At 38.1% G+C, this 20461-nt stretch overlaps 1 protein-coding gene and 1 non-coding gene across 3 annotated transcripts; both read left to right on the top strand.

Annotated features, from left to right (window-relative positions):
* The first annotated feature begins 390 nt into the window (after positions 1 to 390).
* Positions 391 to 462, top strand: trnap-ugg (transfer RNA proline (anticodon UGG)). The gene has a single exon. It is a non-coding gene; the product is annotated as a tRNA-Pro (tRNA).
* A 10790-nt stretch (positions 463 to 11252) lies between these two features.
* Positions 11253 to 18315, top strand: LOC148101276 (uncharacterized). 2 transcript variants are annotated; one of them, XM_087845972.1, is made up of 4 exons: positions 11253 to 11336; positions 12682 to 12786; positions 15992 to 16588; positions 17434 to 18315. In XM_087845972.1, the coding sequence occupies exons 2-4, from the start codon at positions 12769 to 12771 to the stop codon at positions 18097 to 18099; spliced, it is 1281 nt and encodes a 426-aa protein (XP_087702098.1). In that variant the 5' UTR covers positions 11253 to 11336; positions 12682 to 12768; the 3' UTR covers positions 18100 to 18315. The 2 variants fall into 2 exon arrangements, with proteins under 2 accessions (XP_087702098.1, XP_087702097.1); XM_087845971.1 differs by lacking the exons at positions 11253 to 11336; positions 12682 to 12786 and having other exon boundaries at positions 15944 to 16588.
* Positions 18316 to 20461: the final 2146 nt, after the last annotated feature.

Below are 20461 nucleotides of genomic sequence, written 5' to 3'. Positions count from 1 at the left end.
TAAGTAAAAGTTTTGGCCAAACAAGATGTATGTGAGACATTTACATGCTCAGTTGTAGCTACAGTTGGAACACAGATTATATTCTTCATGAATAGAATAATACAGAGAAGAGTGAACACAGTCAATGAGCTTGTCACTTCAGGAACTCATTAGGAATTTGAACCCAGGACCACACGGACAACATGAGGGAATCATATACCTACAGTTGTGAATGTGTCCTTACAGTATGTCAAATAAATCTCTACAGAATTAATCCTAGAATAAAATCTAGAATCAAGCACACAAACAGATGATTCTCTGAGCATTCAAGACAATCTTTCACACATTCTTCTTCATCTAGTTGCTCTGATGTGTGACTTTATGTAAAAAGACTTACTGGACTGTTTGTGTGGCTCGTTGGTCTAGGGGTATGATTCTCGCTTTGGGTGTGAGAGGTCCCGGGTTCAAATCCTGGACGAGCCCACGTGTTGTCTATCGAGCCTCTCAGCTGCCATATGTTGTTTAGGCTCCATTTAAAAGAATCTCTGCAGCTGCACACAATGTGAGTGAAGTTGGCCCTCCCACCTTCTTCAACTCCAACAAAAGTGGTATCAAATGTTAGTGCTGCTAAAATTGTTGTTTGTGCTGCTTCTCTTTTAAAGATATTAATGAAAATGTAAAGGTCAAAAGGTCAACCAGCCCCCCCACATTACCCAAATCAAACAAAATTGATGTCAAACTGAGCGCGTGTGTGATTTCCCTGTTTTCTCTGGACCCCTGCCCCTGACATCTTGTATATAGCACTAACCCCACACTGTCTGTACAAACACTTGGTGAAGATCTGTAAATAACCCGTCTTTGTTTAAACGCTACTCATGAGTCCTGCGAGTGGATCCTCTAAGCAACCCGTGACACCTGGTCTCTGTGACATCATCGATGCATTTTGGGATGTAGGCAGTAACAGTTTCTGTATATTCCTGAAAGTCTGTGGTGGAAAAGCAGTCTTCCAGTGCCTCTGAGGACCCTTCTGGCCACACCTGTACCTGCTTACAGGTTTGGTTTGGTGACTTTTATCAGGGGGGAACCCATGGCACACCTAGGTTTCTGCCTGTACTGACCCTTATGCAAAATAGGTGGAATTAAGACACAGTTTCAAAAGCAAACACAACTGATCAGTGCTGAGAGTGGTCCTGTTGCTGAGGTTGGGGTGATCCTGTAATCTCTTATGAACTACCTCCAACGCTTCTATGACTGGGATGCAAGTGAAGACAGATGTAACATCTCTCTCTCACTGTACATGTACTGTTTATAAAATTAGGGAAACATAACCTGCACAAACAAAATAATTTGCAGGACAAATGTTTGACATCAATTTTGTTCGATTTGAAGAAGGTAGGGGGGCCAACTTCACTCACATGTGTTTATAAGGTTGGGGAAACCTGCAGTCAGCTGAGACTGAAGAAGTCACTTGGATGAGTGACAAAACGTTTCTCCAACTGAAAATGTCCAGATGAACAGAATCAACCTTTTGGGATTTACTTACCTGGGTGATTAAGCACGCATCAAGACGTTATTTTATTAAAAATTTTTAAAATGCTAGCAGCACAAACAAAATTTTTTGCCGCACAAACCAGCACAAATGTTTGACATCAATTTTGTTTGATTCCATTAATGTGGGGGGGCTGGTTGACCTCTGTTGACCTCTAGAAATTTTTATTAATATCTTTAAAATGATAGTACCACATCCGAAAAATTTTGGATCACAAACCAGCACTAACGTAGCACAAATGTTTGATACCACTTTTGTTGGATTTGAAGAAGGTGGGGGGGCCAACTTCACTCACATCTGCACACATGTTCCCATAGTACCTCATACAGGGACAGCTAACAGATCTGATATGAATGATGTCATTAGCGTTGTTCTTGTTTTTTGATTGAGTTTGTGAAACAGTTGTACGTCTGGTCAGATTGTTTTGTATTTGTGTGTGGATTGAAGCACATGCCTGAGAGCACATCAATCACTGCACATATTTGTTAAATCTTAGTTTATATTTGTGGATCATACTATATTCATTTGTAACACTTTTGAGACAGATTTCTCGCCACATAAATGACCGATGTTCCCTGAATGCCTCACATACAGCTCCAGCACATTTCAATACAATCTTTCATACATTCTTCTCTCGTGCTTCATCTATATCCTCTAACATTTAATCAAGTGTAATAATACACATTGATTAAATGTCCCAAAGTAAAGAAATCTCTCTGTGAACCTTTAGTTTGCTGCCATCTTGTGGCAGCAGCTGGCTACTGTTATTTGCATATGTGCATGGTGGTTTTTTTATTTTACGTAATAATTTGAAACAAACCCATTAATTAAATTAGTAAGTTGAAGTAATATATGAAATATTAGTTTGGGTAAGTCCCAGATTTCAGTTTATTTGACAATAGCTTCATTTAATAAGAAGATGTGAGATCCAAATATATGCTTCTGTCGACACGTGTTCATTTTGATGAAGTTTACTGAACAAAGTTGAATCATCACAACAACCAAAATGTTAGCAACACATTATAAAGTTTATTATTGTAACTATGGTAACCATGTTTATGTTTGATTTAGCTGTTTTAGTCTTAGCTGCTAACTCAAACACATTCTGTAGGTGTCACATTTAGAAGACTGTAAGTTCACACACTTTCAGACTTTTGCAAACCAGAATTGGAGATTGCAAAGAGAAGGAGAAGTGTCTTGTAAAAACTTTACAAGTTATACAGATTATTTTCTCAAACAGCAACCAGTGCAAACATGTTTTGCTGGACTCTAAAAAGGAGAAAGGGACAGCCTGATATGTCATGTTTTTTCTTCTTCAGTTCTTATTTAATCACATGCTCTTTGATTTATTTGAATCCTATAATAAAGGAGGTTATTGTGGGTGTTGAAGAGGGGAAGGCCCCACTGAAAAAGTAAGATCTTTGCTCTGTGTAACATTTTTACTGTGATGAAAATTATGTTGATGTGTACATTTATAAATACACACATAAACATGCATGCACAGTTTTCTCGTTTGAAAGTAAATATTTGTCTGAATATTTGAGCTGAATCTGTTTTTGCTGTTATCAAATCCGCTTCTTTTAAATTCTTTCACCGACTCAGTGTGGTCAAAGCTCACAAAATCATCTTTATTCTACATTCCCGGAAAAGGAGAGCTGCAGACGCTAGCCAGCATCCACAGGTCTGAAGCATCACAAGCCAAAACGAGCATAACATAATCAGTCATACGTCACACATAGTCACACATAGTCACACATAGTTTCGATCAAAACAACTCTGCAGTGCACTCTGCCTAGTTTCACTTTTCTGTCTGCACCGCTTCCTGTTCTCTACACAAAGCGTGCAGAGTTTCCTGTCAGGACTCTGTGACCTTTTACACACTATATAACTCAAAGTGGCGTTTTCCTACACTGGCCTCTATAAAACAATATAAATAGAAAATAAGCACTAAGAATATATATTTATTTCGTAACACTGTGTAAGTTGTAGATTTCTTCCCTCTGTGGAGTCCACAGCTTCATGCAGTCGGTTCAGATGACTTTCTTGAGGCACTGAGTGTAGTTTGAGTGCATTACAGCAGACTGATCTTCTCTGTTATCGTTGTGTTTCCAGTGTGAGTGCACGAAAGGGTCTCATGGATCAACATGTGGTCCCTGGGACTCCAGCCAACTCTGCTGCACCAGCCTCACCTCGAGCTGAGACTCAGAGGAACAAAGCAAAGAAAGCTTCCTGGTGGCGCAAATAAGGTGAGTTTACCACTGCAGAAATAAATAAGTAACAGTTTTATTATTATTATTATCATTATTATTGTTCTAAATATATTTGTTTATCTTTATTATTAGTAGAAGTAATGTTGTTGTTTATGTTGTTATGGTTATATTTATTATTAGTAGTATTATTACTGGTATTTTTGACATTATTATTATTATAATTTTGTTGTTATTGTCATTATTATTATTAGTAGTACTAGTTATATTATATTATTATTTCAAATGTTATTGTTATTAATATTGTTGTTGTTAAGTAAAGTAAGTGTAAAGTAAGTGTATTGCATTTGTGCAGTGGTTACAGTGGTGACACTTATTAGACTCTGTAGGCTGTGCACCAGTTTTTCAGGGTCCTTGTAGGTGCAGTTGTTGCAACCACTGTAAATGTGACATCACAGAAAAAGTTTATTAAATCAGAAGAAGAAAGCACCTCTAATATGATGGCTGCACACCAGCTGGACCATTATAATCACATCACATCACATGAGTAACTTCAACATGATGACACTTCAAGGACTCCAAGAATGTTCATACAGGGAGGATAAATAAAGTTTTTGATTATTTATTATAAAAAAGAGATGATATATATATAATGCAGCGGGGACTCCACCAGCTAACATGTCAGTTAATTTGACACATTGATTTATTTATCATTTCTTTTTCTCTCTCAGCTTTTCAGCTCCACATTTTTGCCATTTCTTCCACACTCAACTCTTTTCTACAAGGTGAGCCCACAGTGAATGTAGGAGAGGGCAGGTGGCATTAAGAGATTTGATTGGGCAATCTAGGGGCCAGTTAGTTCTTCCTTTTGGTGAAAGCTGGGCTCTTCAATTCAGCAAGGTACAGCTCCAAAGATTCTGCAACATCAAACCCTCTGTCTGCTAATGTTACATCACCTGGGCTGAGGCAGTCCAGGTAATTTCAACAGTTTCTTAAAATTAGTTAATTTAGATATAAACAAAACGAGAAAAGTAACATTTGTCACTCTCTATCTTCACGATGGAAGATTCATGTTCTTCTCATAAGTGTTAGCAACAGTTCTAGAAAAGGAAACAGGTTTGTTCCAGTTTGCAGAAATGTTATTATAAATGTTCAAACTACTGCACTGTAAAATCTAATAAGTTCCCAGAACTCAAAAAAACTATGCAAACTCGTTACCTCCAAAAAGTTGAGTAAAGTTTACTTAAGATGACTGTTAGGACAACTTATTCATTGCAAGTATGCAGTACTAAGAATAACTTGATGTTCCTGAAGGTGCATTATGAATTGTTGACCCACTGACAAACATTTTGAGTTCTACTAAATTAAAAAACAATTTGTGGAAACCTGATTATGATTTAAAAAGAATGATTAACAACACTTCTTGTAATGGTGTTAAAATCCCAATGTTTATTTTCAAATGCAAAAGCTTGATAAAGCACTGCAAAGAAATAAAGATTTCCTTCAAGAGAAAGAACAGCAAGACATGAAACAGAAACATCTGGATTGCAAGCTTCAGAACATCGAGAAACACAACGAAGGCTTGCAAGTAATGCTTGATGAAGCATTGAACTGAACTCTAGATTTGCTTAAGGCATCGTAGTAGATGACTGAGGTGCTTCTCCTGGTTAGGACTCGCTCTCCATTGAGATTTTAATGGTTTCGCTTTTCATGCTTTTCATGATGAATAAAGAAATCCTTGAAGAGAAAGAAAAACTGGACATTAACCAGAGAGACATGCAGTGCCAACTCCAAGGTGTGCAGGAAAAATACGGAGCGCTGCTGACAAAGCTTGATGAAACACTACACAAATATCAAGAAGTGCTTCAAGACCAAGAACAACAGGAAATAAAGCAGAAAGAAGACAAAGAAATTCTCCAGGACTTTGAGACGAAAAACCAAAACCTGCAAAAACTTTATAACAAACTGAACTACAAAACAACTGAACTAGAAGAGGAAAAGGAAAAACTGCAAAACCAATGCTCAGAGATGCAGAGTAAGCTCAATGACATGCTGAGAAAAAACACAGAACTCGAGGAACTTTCAGACAACTTGAAGTGCAAAAACACTGAGATGCAGGTGCTAAAGCAACAACTAGAGAAAACAAACGAAGACCTGTGTACACTTCAGGAAATCGAGAGGAGAAGTCAGCAGTCAGAAGACACGCACAACAAATTACAACAGAATTATACAGAGCTGGACGAGGCAAAGCTAATGCAGGAGGCAACATCTAAAGAAATGAAAGAAAGGCTCGAAGACAAACAAGCCAAATTAGAAGAAGTGGAGAAAACATGCAAGAAACTTGAGCAGGAGAATACAGAAACAATCGATCAGTTGAGAACCCTCATCCTAGAGAAAAAAGTGCTCGTGGAAAAGCTCATGGAAAAGAAGAAAAAACGCTTCCGTTTCTTCTGGAGGAGGGACACTCCTGCTTTTTCTACTTTTTCTACTGCTAATGTCATCTCGTCTCCCTCCACCTCTGTTCCACCTTAATTTTCACCTCTCCTCTCCCTTTCTCTCCCGTTCTCTCCTGACACCTCTCCCTCCCCTGTCTCCCTTTAACTCCTAACACCTGTCCCATCTCCCTCCCCCTCTCTCTCTTTTCACCCTCACCCCCCAACCAGTCCAGACAGTTGACTGCCCCCTCTAGAGCCTGGTTCTGTCATAGGTTTCTTCCTTTAAAGGGAGTTTTTCCTATCCACAGTCGCACCTAGTGCTTGCTCAGAGGGGATTGTTGGGGTTTTCTCTCCTCTATCTCTTTTCTCCAGTTTTTTAGTGTTTTAATCACATTTAGTGTTACATTTTAGATCACAACAATAGGATATCCACAATTTAGGATTCAGACATTTGTTTTTTCCAATATCATAATCATTCTATGATTGAGGTGTTTACAGAACCAGCAGTTAGCAGCAATAACTTCAGTTCATCGACATTTGCAAGCATTTCTTTATACACAGCATTTCTGTCAGGTTGAGGTCTGGACTTCCATGCAGTAGATTTGCTGCTTTGCTTGGGCTCATTACCCTGTTGCATGGCCTAATTTAGGAGAAGCTTTAGCTGTCGGACAGACGGCCTCACATTTGACTCTAAAATACTTTGGCATACAGAGGAGTTCGTCGACTGCAAGCATTGCTTGTGTCTGCAGAACAAGCTCAAATCACCACACTTGAACCAGCGTACCTGACAGTGGATTTGAGGTGTTTGTGCTGTGTTTGATTTTTGCTAAAGGTACTGCTGTGCATTATGGCCAAACCTCCACTTTGGTCTCATCTTTTAAAAATATGTTGCTCCAGAAGCCTTCAAGGGCAAATTTGCAAACCTCAACTGAGTTGTTGTGTTCTTCTTAGAGACAATAAGCTTTGTCCTGGTGGCCCTTCGACACCAACCATACTTGTTTTGTCTTTTTCTAATTAAACTGTCATGAACATTAACATTTAACATGCTGTTTAAGGCCTGTAGAGGCTCAGATGCAGCTCTTGGGTATTGTGCAGTTTCTGTGAGCACTGAACAGTCTTTGGGGTGGATCTGAATGCTCCAGACTAGCAAACTTGCTCATGGTCAGTTAATCAATTGCATAGAGCCCTGTGATGAATTTTCACATTTACTCTGTGAATCTTCATTCTTCTAGCTAGTCTTTACTCTTCTAGAAACTTTCTTTGCTCAGATGTCTGCAGCATTGAATCTATGTCTTCTCCACTGCTATTCCAAACATGGTGCTGATGCAGGGGTTATTAGCACAGTAAGATTTAAGTGCACAAAATGTTCACATCATAATTGCATCCATTTTGACAACATCTCCAACACCACTGGCTGAAAGGCGGCCTCAAACCATGACGCAGCATCCACCGTGTTTTAAAGATGGCTGAAGACATTCACTGCTGTAGCGCTCTCCTGACCTCCTCTGTATATGATGATGATGATTTAGACTAAATTTGGAGGCATCACTCCATCAAACCTTTTGCCCCTGATTTTCACTCCAGTTCCTGAGTAACGTGGCATACCTCAGCTTCTTTTCCTTTTTTCATTCTTTAACACAATCCCTGCTAATGATGACATGTTCCAGTCTGTTTTCCCCCATCGAGCAAGTGTTAAACTGAATATTCCATGAATGCAGCCATTTACTCTTTCCTGCCTTGGAAGTCTTACCAGTGAGTCTCTGAATTCCTCTCACAATGCGGCCCATCCTATATTTCAAGTTTGCATTCATTGGAAAAAAGTCAATTAAAACAATGGGATAATGTCCAAATTCTCTGTGTCTTGTCCTGCATCTTCTCCCACGGTCTCTAGGCCCTGGAGTGGACTATCAAGCGTTTCCTCATTCATTGATGTAGTTTAATTCAATTCAAGTAGAGTTTTATTGTCAACCCAACAACATACACTCAAGTATACAGTGGGACGAAATATCGTCGTCCTGGATCAAAGGTGCAAACTGTAAAAACAATGAGAATGAGAATAAATAAATACAATAGTGCACAGAATATATACAATACAGGGAATCGAACAGTGCAATACAGGGTAGTGGAAGAATTGGGAGTTAGAGGAGAGTGTTATGTAGTCCAAGTGTGTGGAGAAGTTTTCAGTGCGGAGGAGGGAACCATGGTGTTCAGGAGCCAAACTGCTTTGTGGGGAAAAGTGCTATTGCACAATCTTGCTGACCTGCTCCTGATGACGCAGAGTCATCTTCTGGATGGAAGGGTGGTAAACAGTTGATGGGAAGGGTGATGCGGGTCAGCCATGATGCTAGTGGCTTTCCCAGTGAGGTGTAATTAACCTGTAGACTGGGTAGAGAGCTGCCAATAACACGCTCAGCGGTGCACACAATCCTCTGGAGGTCTCTGCGGTTGGACGCGTGGCAGTTTCCATACCAGACTGTGAAGCAGTGGGTTAGGATGCTCTGCATGGTACCTCTGTAGAAGGTGTTAAAGATGGGTTTGGGGATGTGCACCTTCTTCAGTCGTTTCTTGAAATGCAGTTGCTGCTGAGCTCTTTTTGTGACTGATTTGGTGTTGCTGGTCCAGGACAGGTCCAGGGGCGGATCTAGAGAAATGTTCCTAGGGTGGCATGGAAATCAAATTGGGTGGCAAAATCAAAGCCTTGTTTTAAACACATATGCAGGTGTGACATATGATTAATATGCATTAAGTATATGTTTCATATAATTATGGTCTATAACTTAATTATTTTCTATAGCCCACATAATTAAACATTTCAGTTACATAAAATGTGTCAATTTGTATTTTATATGCTATATAGCCTTTATAATAAATAAATATGTAACCAATGAGTATAAACTTCGCTTGCAAAATTTTGAACACCATAACAAATCTGGTCGATTCTAAGCTAACCAGTTAAAAATAAAGAAAGAAAAAACAACTATATGTGCTGTTGAAGATTTATCTGGCAAAATAATATATGACCCTGAAAGAATAAACAACATCTTTAGGGATTTCTATGAAACGTTATACTCACCACAAATAAACCCATTTAAAAATTATATTGATCTGTTTTTGGACTACGTAACTCTTCCAAAATTGCTAGACAGTCAAGAATGGCACTGGATTTGCCGCTGACACCAGGTGAACTCCAGGAAGCCCTGATAAGAATGCCTAATAATAAGGCTCCAGGTCCAGACGACTTTCCAGCAGAAGTGAGTGAACTTTGACAGAGTGAACTGGAAATTTTTACTTGCAACCAAATTTGGTTTTAGAAACTCTTTCATAAACTGGTTAAAAATATTATATAATTCCCCAAGAGCTTGTGTCAGGACAAATGACCAAACATCCTCCAGCTTTTGTCTCTTGAGGGGCACCAGGCAGGGATGCCCACTCTCCCCTTCACTGTTTGTAATTTTTATCGAACCACTAGCAGCAGCAATTACAGTAATTAGGGGCATAAAATGCAAGAATGTAGAAGATAAGATCAGTCTTCATGCAGACGATGTGTTGCTTTTTCTCCAAAACTCACAAACCAATCTCTCTGGGGTGATTACATTGATAAACTCTTTTTCAAGTGTTTCAGATTATTCAATAAACTGGTCAAAATCTACAGTTCTTCTAGTTAATTGCTCTCTGCGTAATTCTGTTGTCTCTTCTGTTTTTTCTTTTCTCAACAGGTGATCCAGGTGATTGTTTTTAAGTGCCCTTTCTCACTGTCCCTCTTCCCCTCTGTTTTCTTTCTCTCCCTCTCTTTCTTTCTATGTTTCTTTCTTTCTCCCTTTAATGTCCCCCAGTCATGTCTGTCCCATCTGTAACAACTGAAAATAAAATAAAATAAATACATAATAATAATAAAGGTCAATCAAATGGACCAATATGGCAAGGCCATAATGATCCACTTGGTAAAGTAAATCCGTTGGGCAACTTTCTTGGCCTTTAGAAAATAATTCTGATGGAACCAAACAAAAAAAGGAGCTGTATGTGAGGCATTCAGGGAACACTGGCCATTTATGTGGAGAGAAATCTGTCTCAAAAGACTTTCAAATGATACTCAATTGTATATAGCATTTTTATTCTATTTTATTCTACTGTATATAGTATTTTACTTTATTCTATTCTATTGTGTACAGTTGCGTACAATATCTTATTCTTATCTTATTCCAGTGTTTTTGTAATTTTTCTATGTAACTTTGCACTGTCCACTTCTGCTGTACCAATTAATTTCCCACGTGTGGGACTAATAAAGGTTATCTTAACTTATCTTAAACTAAATTTTTAAAAAAGTGTTCAGTGATTGATGAGTAACTTTTGAGGACTCACGAGTGTGCGCTTCAATCCACAGACAAAAACAAAACAATATGACCACACATAAAACATTTTGACAAATTCTATGAAACATTCACGCTCCAGTTTGTTTGTTATTCAGAGATTTCATGGCTTCATGGTGTAGATGAATGATTTTTTGCACAAACTGGGCCGAGTTTATCTGCAAAGCGACACAAGTTATTGTGAGGTTCATCAATCAACCAGTAAAAGTTCTAACCTTACTGAGTGGGACCAAGTATCTATCTATACTTTTCCTATGAAAAAACCTTCTAAAGCTGTCTATAGTTTTACTTCCAAAGTTCATCAGCAAACAGTTTGAATGCCTGTAATTATCAGGCTGTACTCAAGCCAATTAATTAATCTGAAAACTGCTGTGACTCCAAACCCAAGTACCCTCCTGGGAAATTATGGCTAATGTCACAATTGGATCTGCTGATAGAGAAGTGAGTCAGTGTAACCTTTATTAAATCAGGCAAAACAACACATACTTATTTACTGTGACGAACTGCAGAAAGCAAAACAATAAATAAATGGGGGTAAGGGTAAGCTGATGTCATCTGATGTTTATGTTCATGAATATAACACACGGACACATTTTGACTTTGTTTTTATTGTTTATTAAAATACTTTTAAATCTCTAGTTTAGTTTAAGAACCATCTAGTCCAGCAGGTGGCGGTAATGCACCTTAAAGCTCTAACCGCCAAAGAAAAACCCAAAAGAAGAAGAAGCCGCAGAGTTCCTGCTTCATTGCGTTTGTGTTTTAGTTTATTTTTCTTCCTCATCTAAAGTGAAGCACTAAGGTAACTTTGATCTGAGTTTAGTCAATGTTGAATTTAGCTCCTGAATGAAGTTTTCTGTTGCTCTCCTCGGTCTCTGTTATAAGTTATTTGTGAACCAGTTGAAAGAAAAAGCCTCTACATTAAACTAAACTAATTTAGAAGAAAATATTAACAAATGCTAATGAAACACTGAGAAGAAAAAAGAAGAAAGCTTTTAAATGAGCTAAGTGTAATCAGAGTTTCTATTATTTTATTAGTCTGTTACTAAGCGCTAGTTAGCATCTCTGTGTCACTGTGTGGCACCTGCACAGTTTTTGAATGCAGTGTGCTATCCAAGCTAGCTAGCTAGCTAGCGCCACCCTTCATCCATATAAGGTAACTTCGTCTCCAACATGTTGGCGGTAAAAGTGCTATAATGAAATCCATTTATGAGAAAGGTAAAAATAAATGTATTCCAGGCTAAAACACAGCTGCCTTTGTCTTATCAGCGCAAAGTTGTGTCGGCCCACAGGGCATGTGATTGTAAACATGGCCTCACTCTGAGAGGCCTGTTGTTAGAATCATTTCAAAGATGATTTGATAAATTCTGATCAGTATTCAGTAAATGAGTCCGATTAACTGTTAGCAAAATAATAATGATAGGCCAGAGATAACAGAGATGCATTTTTAAAACAAATACAGCCTCAAACCCTAAGCGGGGATCTGTGTTCTCATTACATTTAAAAGTACTGCAGATTTTTTAAAGCTCCAAACAAAACTGAAATGGAGGAACAAAGATATATAGAATAGAATAGTCTTTTATTGTCTTTGTACATATTCAACTAAATTGTGGGTGCTCCACACCAACTGTGCATGGAAAACAATATAAATAGTAAGACAGTAAGAATAAATAACATATAAGAGGAGTATATACAAAGAAGAGAAAGGCACACATTAGAGGACCGAATGCTTGAAAGTAGTACAGTGGACTTGATACAAGTAGAGAATCAGTGTGACTGAGTGATGAGGGTTACTCAGATCATGGTTCAGATTTCTAAACCCACTCAGATAGGATAATCTTCCACGGCACACGTATATATGCGGCGGCACAGTGGTTGGGAAACACTGTACTCTCCATTGTAATCCATTGATTGTTCTGTTTTCGTTCTTTGCCAGGGCTTTTTTTTAAAGAGGAATTGCTCTCCTGGTACTGGTGTGCCATACTGCTGAATTTGGTATCGGTGCTCAAACCTTTTGTGTATGTTTTAAACAAGTTATCCACCCAGGGAAGCTACAATTTGTTGTTTGTGCTCTCAGATGAACATATGAGACACTTTGACTCTTCAGTCCAGTGTGGAGCCTAACAAAGTTATGTTTTGTGTCCCAGCTGATCAGTAGGAGGAGAAGAGTCTGACGGAGCAGCAGGGGAACATTTAAGCTACTTGGACTCAGCTCAGCCACTGCAGAGAAAACAATGAGTTCGACAAAGAAGGTGACAGATACTAGTGTTAAGAAATACTCCATTAACCCTTTAAGGCCTATTGGAGCAGGAATGCTCCGTTTGCGTAACAATTTTAAAATCCCGGTTAAATGCACTTAAGCTAACACAATTATTTTATTTAGGAGGAGTTGTACTTACATCTTATGCCATCAGCTTGCCCTTGGTCACGGTTTCCTTCCACATATGTATTTGCAAAAATTGCATAAAAAGCACTTGCAGCAAAAAAACATAACGTACCAGAAACACGCTTTGCCGTTCATAGCACTTCCTACGTTAGAATAGATGTCAGCGCGATCTATCACATGTCCGACTTTACCTGCCAAAACCTGCCTTCAGCGATACCTATACTGGTGTTTTTAAAAGTCATGTTTGACTTTATTCTTTTCTGTATTGTTTCTGGGATGCTTATAACTCAAATTGCACTGTTGGCAATAGTTTACTTTGATGCAGATGCTGTTTGTTTTGCAAATTTGCATTGTAATATTTATTTTTGTTTTTCCTGCAGTATATAAAAATCTCAAAAATACTCAAAACAAATTTCCTGTGGTTGGAAACAATGTGCAACTTTTTTGCATTTACAGTTTTGAGGGATAATCCTCTAAAATTTCTCTAACTAGAAATATGTGTAAAAAACAAAACAAAAACGATTTAAATTTTTTTGTATTTTATTGCAGTTTTTTTGCACTTTATGTAGTTACTATGGACTTAATGTATAGATATTATTAACATTTGGGATATAATGGTCATATTGATGTATAGCAACTTGAAATGCTCCCAAAAATGGCATTAAGGGCATGTAAAAATTAGAGATGGACCGATCCGATATTAAGTTTCGGTATTGGTCCGATACTGACGTAAATTACTGGATCGGATATCAGAGAGAAATAAAAAATGTAATCCGATCCATTAAATATCAAAACAGCACCTCACAAAACTTGCGACATGGCGTAACTCGGCTCATAACCGTAGCACGTCGGATCAGTGTGCATCACGTGATAGAGCGGGTGTGTGTATTTGTAGCCTTGCTACCAATCCGGCATTTCATCTCCGAGGAAGTTATCCCAGAGAGAAGTAAAGCAAGTGTGTAAGTTCATCTCTGAATGTTTGTAAAGCATTCCCGTGATGGAACATATATGGAGCGACTGCCTCTTCTCTCTCCCTCCCTCTCCTGCTGCTACTTCAATCATGAAACTGATCAATGATCAGCTGATCGGCTTTTCTGTCGCGAGTCCGTCTCTCTTGTTTGTTTATCGCCCACTTTGCGCCAGAAAGAGGAAACCAGCGGCTGAACAACAGCAGCACGTTTAAGCTTGATAAGCTGTTGTTAGAATTTATTTAATATTACTTTCTACACCAGGATCCTTTTCTAGCTGACGGCTGGTAACTGTGCAGGGGCGGATCTAGCAAAGTTTAGCCAGGGGGGCTGATAGGGCAACAGGGAAAAGGGGGCACAAAGACATACTTTTCTTTCTTATTCTCATTTAAAATGTCTAGCTTTTAATAAATAATTATCCGAATCTTACACCCAAAGTTTTAATCTGATGTAAAATGTATAGAAGTCCATTACTGTATATAGTAACTATTAAGTCTAATATACCCTAGTAAGCTATAGTACTTTTCCTTTGGGAAGGGACCATCTGTGCAGTCTGCAATTCTGTTGAAGAAAGATGTTTAATCTATTTAATTATTCTTGAAAAATAATTGATTTCTGTGCTTTTTTTTTCACACTGCATCAAATTATAGTTGATTATGTTGATTAAGCATCATGAGGTGGAGGGTGGGTGGTTCCCTATCTATTTTATTTATTTATTTTGCTGGGAGTTTTAGAGCCTTATTATTTAGGTTGCTTACTATTTAAAATACCAGAATAGGGAGGATGGAGTACGTTTAAGTTTATTAGATTGAGCAGTATTGCTGAACTATGAAATATTTGGGTGCTGTGTATTTTTTGCATACAGGTAAAACAGTTTTATTGATTAAAAAATACACTATATCGGATTCATATCGGTATCGGCAGATATCCAAATTTATGGTATCGGTATCAGACATAAAAAAGTGGTATCTTGCCATCTGTAGTAAAAATATAAACATAAGCTCTGACAAACTTGGTTCTATGGTAGGTCTTAAAGGGTTAAAAGATGAAGTACTGATATATATTTTATGCAAAACTAACTAAACCTTGTGCTATATTATTGTAATGTAATAATCATTACATTACAATAATATAATGTAATGCATTGTAGAGGGTGCCAATGTAGGCACCCTCTACAATGCCTACATTGTAGAGGGTGACTTTATTTATTATTATTATTTATTTATTTATTTATATATTATTATTTATTATATAAATTTTATTTATTTATAAAACTCTATTGAGAACTTTTCCCCAACTCAGCCAACGGAACTAACGGAACTCTGTATGATAAGGAATGTCGCCAAACTCTGAATCATAGAAGGATGAAATTGACGGTGATTTAAACCTTTAAACTAAAATAATTAGATAAAATTTACGGTTAACGTTACAGTGATCGTTACATGCTCCATTTTTAGGACTTTACCACACAGCCTGGTGTATGATGCAGGATTGGATTTCATGTGTTACTGTTTAGGCTCAAATCGATTTGATCTTTGAAGCCCGCAGTGATGAAATAACTCCCCTAAAATGACTTAAACCAAAAGCAACAAGCCTGTTTTGAAAATGTAAGGAGTAAAAAATACAGATATATTTTTTTTAATGTAGCGAGTAAAAGTAAAAAAGCCCTTCAGGTTACAGTCAGACTCTGACATCATCCTTCACTGAACCAAGCTAGTAACTGTTACATTTGATTTATTATTATCGAATAAATTAGACAATTATAGAAATATATAATAGGAAACAGCAACAGGAAAATATAAAAAAGTACAGACCTGGTAAAAATTTATTACTATTCTGAGTGTTAGCATTAATATTTGTGTAAAAGCAGGAGGGATGGGCATAATTTTAGGGTGTTTGAACAATGATTAATTATCTTTAACACCAGGTTGGATGTAATGTGTTACTACTACCAGTAGGTGGGGATAAGAGACCTTTAAGGTGTTTGGTGCCACACTCCACCTTCAGGTTTAAAACTAGTGTTAATGGAGGGAGTTTGAAGCTTCAGTTTGTTCAATGACTGCATTTCACTCAGTGCCTCTGTTTGTATCTCTGTCACTGCAGGACCAACATAGACCGAGAAGTCAGCGCTCTCAGGAGGCCGACAAACCTCACAGAAGAAAGAGAGAGAAAAAAAACACCTGTGACGAGTGTGGGAAGGATTTTACCAGGAAGTCTGAACTAAAACAACATCAGCTCATCCACACTGGAGAGAGACCGTTCAGCTGTGACTTGTGTGGAAAGTCGTTTTCCTGGAAGAAAGCCCTGAAAACACACCAAGTCGTCCACAGTGGAATTAAAGCTTACAGCTGTGATCAGTGTGGCAGAGCTTTTACTCGAAGTAGCACCTTACAGAGTCATCTAGTTACCCACTCTGGAATTAAGGCATACAGCTGTGACATCTGTGGAAAAACTTTCAGCCAGCAAAGTTACAGAAATATACACCTACGCATTCACTCCGGAGAAGATGTGTACTGGTGTGATCAGTGTGGCAAATACTTTACAACAGACACACAGTTACAACGCCACATGTTTACCCACACTGAGGAGAGACCTTATCAATGTGACCTGTGTGAGAAGACTTTTAAAACTCCACAGTACCTGAGAAAACACCAACAGATCCACACCAGAAAGAGACTCTACAAGTGCAGTTACTGTGAGGTATGTATTTATATTTTATTCTTGTAAGTTCAGTCTGACTGTTTGGAACAAGTCTGCTCATTAAATTGTGTTAGCATGTTAGCACTTCTACTGCACCGAAGAGTAGCTCTGAGCCATTATTCAGATTTTCATTTCACTTATGATTTTTGTTTACACGATCATGAAAAACTAAAAATGCTGAAAATTGATATGTTGCTGTTATTTAATCTTCAGGCAGCTTCGTGGTATATCATGGTGTTATTATTTCTGCATAAATGGCCTTTGGTTTACAGCGGCTCATTCCTCTGTCAGGTGTAAATAGAATAAAATAAAACATAAATTAAGTACAAAACCAAACCATTCAGTAATCTTCTCTTATGGCTAACAAAGTTACGTTATCGTTACGTAATGGTGTTACAGCTATAGTATCATTGCTTACATATAGCTTTAGTACTTTTAAACATTAGTGTTAAAATACCCATTTAATGTTATAATTGCAGTGTCATTGGGGGTAATAGTTTTTCTTGTATCCCGGTCAGCTGAGTGTTATAACTGCACAATTACAGTGTTATTAATGCAGTATTAAATTAGTATTATTGCAGTGTTACAGTAGTTTACCATGGGTACCCTAAAAACAGTAGCATGGTAGTACTTAAGTGTAAGTCAGATGTTACTGTAATATTAAAGAAGTATTACTGTAGTATTATGGTGGTAGTATTGTAGTTATTGTAGCCCAGTAAACTGAGTGTGTTAATTGAAACAGTAAAATGTAATTGGACGTCTGCAGAGATGCTCTTTATTTCAGGCGATATTCAGGATAAAAGTGTTGAAGGACTGACTGACACTGTCTTTGTGTCTTTGTTTAGAAGCAGAGCGACACAGATGGATCCACTTCTCAACCCTGTCATCGCTGTGGTGGTGGGAAAGACTTTCGTTGTGACATCTGTGGAAAAACTTTCAGTCAGCAAGCCAGCCTAAAAATACATCAACGTAAACACACTGGAGACAAACTGAAAGACTGCAAAGAATGTGGGAGAAGCTTCCCCACATCAGGTGACTTAAAACGACATAAACTCTTTCACAGTGGGGTTAAAAAGCACCTCTGTGATCAGTGTGGGTCATCCTTCACCACTGCAAGTCAGCTTAAAACACACAAACGAGTCCACACAGGAGAGAAACCATACAAGTGCAGACACTGTGACAAAATCTTCTCACGTTCAGGTAATCGTAACGAGCATGAACGTACACACATGGAAGGAAACTACAGCTTTGAGCAGTGTGACAAGAGCTTCAGTAATCTCAGTTCATACTCTGCACACAAACAATCCCACGTTACTAATAAACTGTTTCACTGTTACCAATGTGCCAAAACATTCACTTCATTATCTGCTCTGTGCAAACATCAGCGCGATCACGCAGGGCTGAAATCGTTCCCATCACAGGATGACAGTGAATTAATGAATTCTGGTTTCAGAGTCCAACTTAAAACCCTGGAGATCAGGCTCCACAGAGCTCAGATCGGCTCTCCTTAAAGATCTAATGAGGTTATGAATCAAAATGTTTCTTTAGTTCATTGTTAATCTTTATAAATTGTTCTTCTTCTGTTTGTGTTCAGTGGTTACCTTTTTTTTCAATGGTTGGATGAAAAATCAGTTTCCTGTTGTTCAAGTTTGTATTGAATGTATTTTATTAAAGTTCTTAAATAAAGTTAAAACAAAAGTTAAATAAAGAATTGTTTGAACGACAAAGATTTTGAGCCATGATGTCATTTCCTGTATTTCAGAGTAAAGACTGAAGTGACAAATGGAAACATGTTTACAGTCATGGAATAAACACTGATGGGTCACCTGTAGGAAGTACTATTGCTGACCTGACAGACTTGACCTTGTTTACAAAGAAAGAAAGGAACTGATTACATGTGTCAGCAGAGGCTTTCAGGGTTGTTTAGAGTAGAGCTGATAGTGTTAAAGAGAACACGGGGATTATGACAATTTAACAAAATGATCTGAGAAAAATATCTGTTTCTTTCATTTTCACTGTATTCTGATCAAATTTCCAAGATTCTTTTAACATTTCAAAAGAAACCTGCAATTTGTCTTTCTTCCACTTTTGCTCTGCTCTCCTACACTGACGCCTGACTGCTCGGGTGGATTCATTTAACCAGGGCTCTGGAATATGTTTTGGGCGCCTGGTTTGGTTCACAGTGTTCAGGGTCTGAGTACAGGTTTCCTGGAACTGCAAAAGCAGCTCATCTGGGGTGGGCCCAATAAGTAATCTGAGGGTCGGTAAAGATTTTCTTTATAAAAGTGGAGGAGAAGAGAGCAGCGGCGGGGTGGAGCGCGAGCATTAAACTCATGCACAAGAGAAACAGGTTTGTGATGAGAGAACACTGAATCCCACATTTCCAAATATAAAACAGATAAACCATATGATAACACCAGGTCAAGAGTGTGCTCCTGCTGATGTGTAGGGCCTTCTACAGACTGTACAAGGTCAAATCACTGAATAAGATTTTAAAACTCTTGAGTAAGCAGTCCATCAGGGCAACAGACATGAATATTAAAATCACCAACTATTATAATCTGATCCTGTTTCGGCACAATTTCAGCCAAAAAGCATAAAAAGTCATTTAAAAAATCTTTGTTAAACTTAGGCGCCAATAGATTACTGCACACAGTAAGAGCATCCCAGTTCAAATATGAGAAGTTTAAAGCTGGAGGGGAAACCAGTACATGGAGTTGTTTGTTGTGAAAGTTTTTTATTAAAAACAGTCAATATTCCTCCTCCTCTACCTGATCTCGGAGCATTAAGAAACGAGCAGTCAGAGGGTAACAGTTCAGAAATAATGCTAGGCTCACCAACGCTCATCTGTGTCTCAGTCACAAACAGGAGATCCAATCCACTGGAAGAAAGAAAGTCATTTATAAAACCACACATTCATCAGAGCCATCCTTGTTGGAGCTGGAGCCTGGGCAGAAGTTGTCTCTGTAGCCCACGTTAATGGGCGCAAATTCAAAAGGTTTATTCCACGACCCCTGTTACGCCCCAGTCTAGGGGTACAGGAACATAACATAAGGGTTAGAAAGGAAGTGACCCCACCCTGGTCCCCAAAACCACACCCAGAAGCCAATTTCTTAAGTGAAAGGTGATTTATTGTCTAAACTGAAGCTGAACTCCAGGGTGAACAAAGGCCAAAATTACAAACAAAAGCCTATGTGAAACAGAAACCAAACAAAAGACAAATGCTACACCTAATCAATGTTCCCTCTAGTTGTTCATGTGTCTGAGCGAACACACAAACTCCCTGAGCGGTCCCTTGGACCACTGTGAGCAACAGCAGACATGTGCACTGTGGTCATGCCAGCATCGAATCCATCCAAGTTACATGGTTTATTAAAATAATCAAATTACAGCATTTACATTTCTGTTAGACTACTTTTAATTAACTGCTTTAGCCCACTTACAATGAAATTTTAAAAAAAATGTTCATGACCTGTGTAGTATGTTAGCTCTATTGGAAGTAAAAATAACTTGAACTCCAATTTTGAAAACAACTTTTTTTAATATATATAAAGCTCTGACTTGTATTATGAGTCTGTGGTCTGGGTGAGAGTCTTGTAACTCTGTCTGCAAAATACAGCATATAATGAGCAATGTTGGGCAATTAATTATGTCGTTACTTCTTCAAAAAAGTAACAGAGTTTTGAAAACAACAAAGTTTTTTGCAGCTGCTTACCTAAAAATGCAGCCAAGACGTTTTTATATAAACATTTCAAACTACTTACAGAACAATCAGCTGTTCTGCATCAAATCTGATGCCACACAAATTATTTGTGCCACTCCAAAAAATAATTTCTGTCCAATATGAGATAAAGGAGAACAACAGCCTAATAC

The sequence above is a fragment of the Neolamprologus brichardi genome, chromosome 9, assembly GCF_056152115.1.
Source record: "Neolamprologus brichardi isolate AB-2024 chromosome 9, ASM5615211v1, whole genome shotgun sequence".
NCBI lineage: Eukaryota > Metazoa > Chordata > Actinopteri > Cichliformes > Cichlidae > Neolamprologus > Neolamprologus brichardi.
Note: the sequence above shows the minus strand (reverse complement) of the source record. Positions and strands in the feature narration are given on the sequence as shown.

Bases quoted from the DNA above. Each gene is read 5' to 3' on its own strand.
- LOC148101276 (XM_087845971.1), top strand. From the start codon at position 15,944: ATGACTGCATTTCACTCAGTGCCTCTGTTTGTATCTCTGTCACTGCAG. The intron at 16,589-17,433 runs GTATGTATTTAT...GTCTTTGTTTAG, and splicing joins ACAAGTGCAGTTACTGTGAG to AAGCAGAGCGACACAGATGG.